Source organism: Takifugu flavidus, chromosome 17, assembly GCF_003711565.1.
Source record: "Takifugu flavidus isolate HTHZ2018 chromosome 17, ASM371156v2, whole genome shotgun sequence".
NCBI classification, from domain to species: Eukaryota; Metazoa; Chordata; class Actinopteri; order Tetraodontiformes; family Tetraodontidae; genus Takifugu; species Takifugu flavidus.
Window position 1 is genome coordinate 11,695,843 of NC_079536.1, and position 9,708 is coordinate 11,705,550.

The window sequence follows — 9,708 nt, forward strand, 5'->3', positions numbered from 1 at the left end:
TCCGAATTAAAGTTAAACTAAAGTAGCGCCGCGGGAGCGGTTAATCAGAAAGGCGAACTTTATTTCCTGATAACCGGATAAAGTTGGTTGCGGTGATCATCATCATCACCACCACCACCATCATCATCATCAGTCTGCAGGTTTAATAACAATATTCAAGTATGTTCCAGTAGAATCTGGGAGTGATTTGTCAGACTAATTGCTTCAAAGATCAAACTACTTGTTCCTACTCAGCCACTAAGAATAGACTTTAGAAAATAGAACAGAGACACTAGAACCACCCAAACAGAATCATTTTTATGTCTAATTGTAAAAACTCTCCTCTGCATTATTACCTGACCAATGTGACGTCATCCAGAGAGGTTTCAGGCCCTTCCACTTCTTTCACACTTTATTTTGTCTCCTTTTGCTAAGTTGAAAAGCCAAAAGATCACTCAATATGGTAATGATAAAGAGATAAGAAGATTTATTTAAAAAGAAAAACTAAAATCCCACATTGACATCAGTTTTCAGAGTCTTTACTCGGTGGGAGCAGCTTTGCAGCAGTTGGAGCCTCCAGGTGTTTGGTTTGATGCTTTTCACAGCTGGATTTGAGGAAGTTCTGGCCATCTTTTCTGCAGACCCCCTCCAGCTGTCATCAGAGATGAACAGGTCTCATGGTCTCCACCCACTGGGTCCTCCAAAGAATCCTCCATGATGCTTGGAATTAAGGCCTTTAAACATTTCATCTTGGTCGCATCAGACCACAGAATCTTGTTTCTCGCGGTCCAAAAGTTCCGCTCATGTTTTTTCTCTGATATCGTCGGCTGAGAGACCCGGCAGGGGTGTGAATTGACCACAATCTGTAGAAACATCTCGCAGATGATAAAGAGATATGGAAGAGCTAAACTTCCGGGATGACAGTCAAGGATCTTTTGGATAAACTTGCGCACTTTGGTGATGGAATATTTTTAAGAAATATTATTCAACCATAACTTCATGAAATCTGGAGTTATGATTGCATATGCTGTTTCTTTACACCTGATATGTGCGACATCTTTGTGTTGTTTTTGAATTTACCATGAAGGAATAAGTGGCCATAGTGTAACATGTTTCTTTTCTGGTTAAAGGACAAGCTCCCATCATTTAATACTGTGTGTATGTTCTGTGACACACATGCACAGGCAGACCTCAGGTGCCTCAGCCCTTCTTAAGTAATCAGCTATAAGCCTATTGGGCTTTTGTATGAGTTGGGGATGGGCTTACATGTCACTGGGGTGGTGGGGGTAGAGCATTAGTGGTGCTAAAAGCAGTGATGGCCGAAGGATCATTCAGCTCATTTGGCATCAGAACATTCTGCATAGTGTCTCCATAGTTTCTTGAGATGGGTGTGCAGAGGAACCTTTAGCTCTGCAGACATGTTTGGAAGGTTGAAGGGCCTCTTCCGGGGCCCACAGGTGCCAGAGGCTTCCGGAGTGACGCCCAGCCCGGCTTCAGCGCCACAGCAGGTAAGAGCTGGAAACCAGCTTGGCTCGGTTTCCTCTTTGTTCCCTGCAGCTTTGATGTGTCGCCAGTTACAGCAGCTGCAGCCGAGACCGGCATCAAACAGGCACAGAAATAATGCATTTATCCTGTATCACAGCAATATTTCATTCCATTTCTTCTGAGGTCACATTCTCATCCGAGCGACTATTCATGTCAAACGGTCAGTTGTGTTGCCAGGAATCGGAATGTTTGTTACCCAGGAGGCGTATTTTTAAAATCCTGCTCATCTCACATCTATCAGCTGTTCTTTAAAAGTGCATCCTAAATTAAAACGTCTCTCTAATGGACCCGCTTTGATTACTGCGGCGTCTGACTGTAGGAAATGTTGATTTGTGGTGTAGGAGGAGAAGCCAGCCAATAAGGGGAATGAGGCCAAAACAGAAGACGGAGGGGGGGGTGAGTCATTCTTCGTTAAAAACATGGAATATTTAGAAATAATTTACAGGATGTTCCTTGTTTTTGATTTGATGGAACATATAGAGTGTCTCTTTTCTTGATTTTGAAATGTGTTAGAACTTACAGATGGTTTTAATCAATTTAGCAGCTAGTTGTAAAGCAGAGGTATTGATCAGTATCAGTTCATTAAGACGAGAAGGAATCACAATAATAGAACCAGCCACCCTGACTTGGCCATCTATTTATGGTCGGTCCTAGCATGCAGGAGAGTTAATTATGCTCACTTAATACCTGTCAAGCCCTGAACAGCCCACAAGCTGCAACCATCCAGCCTGCTGAATCACAGCTTCTGTTCACCCCTTGTGCTCTTATTTCATGCGTCGGAATTTTAATTCCCTTCAAAATAATTCAAAAACCAAGTTTAACTCTGCAGTCACAAGAGCGGTAGCTAAAGAGGTTTAGGAAACGGTCACATGCTCGAAGTCATTCATTTAAAATGACAGCAACAGAGTTTCATCTGTGTATAGATTAGATTTCACTGGAGGATGGAGACGAGCTCAATGTTGGCCTGAATGAAACTCCAGGAGGGTTCGCACTCATGCAACCTAATTTACACCTTTTTCCACTGTTCTCCAGCTTCAGCCCCAGCCCCAGCTCCAGCTCCAGCTCCTGCCCCAGCACCAGCACCAGCTTCAGGCTCTGCCCCAGCCCCAGCCCCAGCCCCAGCTCCTGCCCCTGCCCCAGCTCCAGCACCAGCTTCAGGCCTGCCCCAGCTCCTGCCCCAGCCCCAGCCCCTGCCCCTGCCCCTGCCCCTGCCCCTGCCCCTGCCCCAGCTCCAGCACCAGCTTCAGGCCCTGCCCCAGCTCCTGCTGACCCTGCTCCAGATGGACCAGCAGGGTGAGTCTGGTGCTTCAGCCACTTCACTAAAGGTCTCAGGAATCAGAATGGCAAAAGCTGTGTGTGTATATTTATATAACCTGTCGCATTTGTTTAAAACAGTGAATTTATCAGTAAGAAAGCTGCGTGTACATTACAATAACTCACGGTTGCCAGGACGCTGGCACCTGAAACCGGTATCACATTAATCACCGAGTGGAAGCTAATTAATCAGCTTCAGTGAGGAGATGGGAGGGAGAGGGAGAGGGAACACTCTCAGAGATGAGTGCAGATCCTCATCTTCTGGCACGCTGCGCATATTACTGACGTGAAAGTGGATTAAAAGCTTTTCAGCTTTTAAATTTTAAGAAGCTCACCGAGGCCGCTTCTGGCCCGGCAATTAATCGACAGGTACAGAGAGATTATGCTGATCCTCCCAATTTTAAGCACATGTGTACTTTTCAGCTCTGGTAAATGTGGAATGAAAAGAGCTGCGCTGTTGGAGATTTGGGGAAGAGATGTTGGATATTTGCCTCTCCATCAGGAGGAGTGCTTTAGATAGGAGAGCTCAGAGATGCTGCACCATCTGTAAATGCATTTCCATTAGTTTGATCATGATGATGGATTTAAAGTTAGATTAAATGCATTTGTGCTGATCAGCAATCGGTATTTCAGATTATCTTGAAACTCGTGCTGTCAAGTATGCATCATCCACCAAATAAAATAAATAGATTTAAAAAATAGTTTTACATATAATATATTCTGACTGATGTTACAGTGGATGTTTGGTAAAAAATAAGTCCTTTTCTGTCGTCCACATTTTGAACTACTGTCTGTCCACTAGGGGGTGGCACGCCAGCGTCTCGGGTGTTTTACAGCTTTTTCTTGTCTTCATGTGACATTTCAAATAAATTTTAGGTCAGTCATGGTTGAATTGAAGTTTGTGTCAAGAGTGCACGAGAGGACATTTTATTTATTTATTATTTTTAATCCAATAACTTTGATCTGGTCTCTCTCATTTCTCAATATTTGCTTGAACTCAGGTGACCTCTGATAATTTGGTGATTATTAGCACACATCAATTCTGACTGTGGTCGTTTTCGTCAGAAGTGACTTCACCTGCTTGGTTTTTGCTGGGTTTCCACCAAATATCAGTAGCTCATTTAATAAATGACCAAGTTTTAGTTAGTTAGTTCATCATTCGTATTTCTCATTACAATTCCCCTGATGTCCTAAAAAAATGTTCTAACAGTCTCAGCAAAGGTTTTTTTTTTTTTTTGGCTAATCGCTCTGGTATTTCCCAACTTTAGAGAAGTAGAGGCCCCTCCTCCGCCCATCGTCATCAACAAATACTCGGACGAGCAGCTCAGAAGCATCGTCAAACGGATGAAAGACAGGCTGCAGATCTACAAGGACAAAGTAGCTGACCAGTACGCTTCGTCTCCAGAGATCACCCCCCCTGTCAGTGAGTGTGAACACACTCATCTCACCAATTAGGATTTTACATTTGTGGTTGTTGTTGGGTCTCTGATGGGAAATGGCGTCGATCTTTCAGCACCTCTGTTGCCCAAAGCCGTCTACGCAAACGTGATAGAGGAGAGGAAGAAGCAGGCCGAGCAGGAGAGGATCCAAAAGGAGGAGGCTGAGAAGAAGAAGAAGGAGGAGCAGGAGAAGAAGAAGAAGGAGGCTGAGCAGAAGAAGAAGGAGGAGGAGGAGAAAAAGAAAGCGGAAAGTCAAGAGGTAAAACAGGAGAAGAGCTTGAAGACGAAGCTGAGCGAAGCCTTCTGGACATCGGTGGACGTCATGCTGAAACCCGTGGAAGACCTGATGGACTCCGTCCTGGGGGTCACCATAGATCCTTTTACTGACCGTCGCTACATCGCCTGGCTCAGCCTGGTGACGCTGGCCTTCAACTACAACACCTGGTTCATCACAGCCCGCCTCTGCTTCCCCTACCACACCGAGAGCGCCATCCCTTTGTGGCTGACCCTGGACTCGCTGGCCGACCTCATCTACCTCGCCGACTCAGTCGTCTTCCAGTCCCGCAAACAGTTTGTCAAAGCAGGAGACATCATCGTAAGTTCTGCCCCGGTCGCTCTGCACCGGCTGACAGTGTCATCCCAGAGCTTCTGTCTTCTTCTTTCAGAAAGACAGAATCATGTCAAAGAAGAACTACAGAGAATCGGAGCGATTCAAGGTGGTTTCCCCGACGTTTTCATTTCCCAAACAGCCCGTGTGGGTAACCGCTCACACATCTGTCTGTCCCCCCACAGCTGGACATGGTTTCCCTTCTACCGTTCGACCTGCTGTACTTCCAGTTTGGGTTCAAATCCATTTTCAGAGCCAATCGTCTGTTGAAGGTGATTTTAAGGCCGCGCTGCCTTTGACTGATGGTGGGATGTTCCTTTAACTACTGTCATTCTTCTTTGCAAGGCTGACACCTTCTTTGAGTTCAGCGACCGTCTAGAGAGCATCATGGCCAAAGCGTACATCTGGAGGTAAATTCTCTGGCCGATTTCAGGGCAACAGGTTTGAGTGTGTGACGGCTCCTCGCAGTCGCGATTAAAGTAGATGAGACAGTGGAGTTGTTCCTCTTCCAGAGTCATCCGGACCATCGGCTATCTTCTCTTCATGCTCCACCTCAACGCCTGCCTGTACTACGTAGCATCGGACTACCAGGGCATCGGACTGACCAAATGGGTCTATTCTGGTAACGGGAGTGCGTAAGTGTGGGACTGTTCACCTCCCCTGCTGCCAGGCCCAGAGTCATCCTCATCATACTTAACAGTTGCCATGGATACAACCATACGTTACACAGATCAGATGGGTTTAGTAACCAGCTCCAGGAGCTGTTTGTGTTTTGGAGCGCAACAAACGATAATCCATCCAGTTTTTGTTGTCCTGGGCAGAAATCTGATGTCTCCAGAACTTCTCTGAACACAATCCTGTAGGTTAAATGGCCAGAGAGTTGATGATTCGGCTGTAGGGAATCTTGTACTCTATTCTCTAGCGGACCTCCCCACCTGGAGGTCCACCACACAGACAGCACAGGACGCTCCCACATGCTCCTACACTGAAAGTCTGTTGTTGTCCCGTCTCTGCCGCTGCTGCAGTTATCTCAGCTGCTTCTTCTATGCGGAGAAATCCCTGCTGATGATCGCTGAGCTGCCCATTCCAGACTCCATGTTCGGACTGATCTTTCAGATGTCAAACTACCTTTTTGGGGCATTCTCAATGTCCATCATTCTCGGACAGGTAGTTTGTTTGTAATTCATGTTTATTTTGGAATGTCTGGAGTTTAACTGCATCTTTTTTTCTGTTTTGCAACTGTAGCATTTTTCCTCTTTTCTATTTTTTTTATTTTAAAATGATGAACGTCCGCACTAAAACCGACCGTTAGCTCCGTGCATCAGCACGTACACACACACACACACACACAGATGCTCGGGGTGTATCTGGAAAGGCAGGACAGTTCTATGTTTTCACAGCCCCTCTAATGTTGCCACCCTCTTCACAGGTACCTGCGTTGTTACTACTTTGCTGTCCGCAGTCTGATCAACATCGGGGGTCTTAACGAGCCCCATACCGTCTTTGAGATTACCTTTCAGATGACTAATTTTTTCACGGGCGTCTTTGTGTTCTCCAGTTTGATTGGACAGGTAACGGCGAGACTCGGCCTGATAGAGAGTAGTCTGACCACCTCGTATTCCTCCTGGTTAGCTGGATAAAACCCGTCGTGATAGAAGCACTCGTCGTAGCTTCAGTTGTCTCGGAACGAGAGTAGAAGACCTATTCCACCCCATCTTTCATCACCGTTTTGTATTGTTCCTGTCCTCTGGCCTCAGATGAGGGACGTCATTGGTGCAGCCACCGCAGGACAGGCCTACTTTAGGTCCAACATGGACAGCACTGTCGCCTACATGGTGACCAACCGGATCCCCACTATGGTGCAGAACCGCGTCCGTACATGGTACACGTACACCTGGGACGCGCAGGGCATGTTGGGTCAGTTACACAGTCAGTACTATGGTTTCTGAGGAATAGAAGAAAGAGTTTAAAGCTATCTGGACGTTTCCAGACGAGTCTGAGCTGCTGGATAAGATGCCTCTGGTGATGAGGACCGCCATCGCCGTGGACATCAACCTGGCCACCTTTCAGAAGATCGACCTGTTCAAGGTAGCTCCTCCGGGGCTCCCACACACACCAGCAGTCCCAGTGCAGCTCAGACTCACATACCTGTGGTTTCCATCAGGGCTGTGACCAGCAGATGCTGGTGGACATGTTACTGAGGCTCAAGTCCATCATCTATTTACCAGGAGACTTTGTGGTGAAGAAAGTGAGTCACGTGGTCGATGTTCCTCAACGCCAGCAGAAGCTTTACCCTCGTTCTACAACACACAAGTCTCATCTACATGGAGGGTTTGCTTATTTTCCCCTGCAGGGGGACATCGGTAAAGAGATGTACATCATCAAGGGTGGAGCGGTGCAGGTGGTGGGAGGACCTGACAACAGCATCGTCTTCGTCACTCTGAAGGCGGGCTGCGTCTTTGGAGAAATCAGGTGTGCTTTTGTCTGGACCAGTCTGTGGCGAACAGAACATGCTGAAGGATTTTCTTCTCTCTCCTCAGTCTGCTGCAGTCGTCCAAAGATGGAGGGAACAGGCGCACAGCTAATGTCAAAGCGTACGGCTTTGCTAACCTGTTTGTCCTGGAGAAGAAAGACCTGTTTGACATTCTGGTCCACTACCCAGAGTCCCAGAAGGTTCTGGCCCGGAAGGGAAAGTGAGCGAGATGTACAGTGGGGGCAAAAAGATGCGCAGAAGATTGATGTTGGTTAAAGTACAACTCCAGCAGATCAAATAAAATACACAAATCGATACGTTTGATTTGAAAAGGAATCTTAGCAGACTTTTGCTCCATTCCATGCCTGTTGTAAATAAATGTTATTTTTAATAGGTTAGTACATAAGTACTAATTTTAATGTTACAACAGTGTCTGAATGTGTTTCGACTAACATTATCCTACTTCAGCTTCCTTACATTAGAGTGTATGAGAATAACCTGTGCTGATGCAGGTGTGACTCTGCTCATTTCTCTGTGTAGGAAACTGATGAAGGCCAAAGGTCCAGCAGCAGCTAAAGTGGAGGAGGAGAAGAAAAAAGGGCTTGCTCTGTTCGGACCAAAGCCACCAACGCCCAAACTGCTGCGAGCTTTCGGCGGAAGCATCAACAAAAACTTTATCGACAGAGTGAAGGTAACACACGTGCATTTCTGCCACCGTGTGGTTATTTACTGTAACTACACCTCGGTCTTCGTTTCTTTCCCCAGTCTGCTTCTGGAGGCCAGTGAGGACCCAATTAGTTTATTCTTACTCCTTTTTTGGAGTCGGTTTACAGTTTAATTTTAAACCTCTTGTGTTTATTTTGTACTTCATATGTTTGTGCTCAATAATGCTCATCTTTTTGGGTTGAAAGTAACTCATAGTCATGTCAGTTGCAACCAGAAAACAACCTAAACTGTTTTTGAAAGAGGTCATGACTTTGTTTGTGGAGTTTAACTACTAAGTCACTGGCTGTTTGTCTGATTACATACTGTATTCTAGCTTTTAAGTGGCTGTATAAAAGCCTAACAAAGATTACCCACCATCAAATGTTGAAATTCAAAATGATTAACTTGATCTCTCTTGATATTAATAAATCAATATTTGTCTGTCTTTCTTAGCAGTGTCCTCCTTTGAGCTGTATGAACAATTTGAGTTGATGTGTTGCCGACTAATCCTGTTAGGAGCATTTTAAGGGTTAATTCACTGGAACGTCTGCAGTCAGGAGGAACGGAAATAGCCCCATCAGTCTAATCTAGATACCTTCACCGACAACAGTCGATATTAAAATGTGCTCAGTCTATTGTCAAGAAAAATGCGAGCTGCGTGTTGCCATTAAATGAGCCTTAAATTCAGCTTTCTGCTTAACTAAAAGGCAGTTTCCAGCAGACCTCTGACTGGTCCCCGCTGCAGGCCAGCAGAGGACGGTGATTAGTGGCAGATCTGATGGCTGCGGGGGAGTGCCCCAGGGAATTAATGCTTCTAAGGAAATTAAATTGCCTCAGTCTGCTGTGGGACCGGTGCTGCTAAAGATCCTCGCAAGGATTTGGTTCACAGCATTCGGGACCCGGGTTTGACAGGGCGATCCAGAGGAGTGGTGCCGGGGGGACCCTGCTGTGACGCCCTCTGAGCAGCACAATGTTCAGCAGGTTAAAGAGGCTGATTGGGGCTCCGGAACCTCCCCCCACTCCACCTGCTGCACCTCCTTCCAAGGTAAGACCCGTTTTAAAAATCTTACTGAAGCTGTTTGGTCAGCTTTACCCTCTGATACCCTCAGTGTTTTGAGGTGAACTCTCAGGTCAGTGAAAGCTGCCCCAGGGGGGGATTCACTGTTGCTGGGTCTGCAGAGGGGCGTCCAGGAGAACAAACCTGGACACTGCTGGTCATCAGCAGCATCATGCCGGCAGTGCTGGTATGCACGGTGTAACAGTGCGGGGTACTTACAGGAGGAAACCCTTCCTGAGACCAAGGGGGAGAAAGCAGAGCCAAGCAAGCAGGAGGAACCGAAGAAAAAGGAGGATGAGGATGCAGAAAAAGAAAAGCCCGAAGAAGACCAGAAGAAAGACGAGCCAAATGCTGGTAATTTTCCTTTTCATTTATTTCAAAGTGACCTTCAGGTTGTGTTTGTTCAATGAGATTTTAGAGGATTACGTTGGTGACTGAACCTTCTGGGAACCAGCAGGGGATCCTGTCAGCTGCTATGGAGGAACTTTCTGTGCCATTTTAAGCTGTGGCCTTTTTGGATTTGGGTTTTCTGCTATTAAATGTGAGTGACGCCACTTTTCCCACCATTTTTGTCCATTGTGTGTTCACT

The 9,708-nt window shown here is 46.3% G+C and overlaps 1 protein-coding gene across 1 annotated transcript; it reads left to right on the forward strand.

Moving 5' to 3' along the window:
* Positions 1–834: 834 nt before the first annotated feature.
* On the forward strand, positions 835–8,507 carry LOC130513428 (cyclic nucleotide-gated cation channel beta-3-like). The gene is given in 18 exon segments (XM_057012163.1): positions 835–1,487; positions 1,866–1,920; positions 2,563–2,628; positions 2,631–2,817; positions 4,107–4,261; positions 4,352–4,872; positions 4,943–4,993; positions 5,070–5,156; positions 5,230–5,294; positions 5,397–5,519; positions 5,910–6,051; positions 6,642–6,801; positions 6,875–6,972; positions 7,049–7,132; positions 7,238–7,356; positions 7,425–7,577; positions 7,898–8,048; positions 8,123–8,507. Coding segments are annotated over 18 exon segments (2,328 nt in total). The 5' UTR covers positions 835–1,397; the 3' UTR covers positions 8,144–8,507.
* The last annotated feature ends 1,201 nt before the right edge of the window (positions 8,508–9,708 follow it).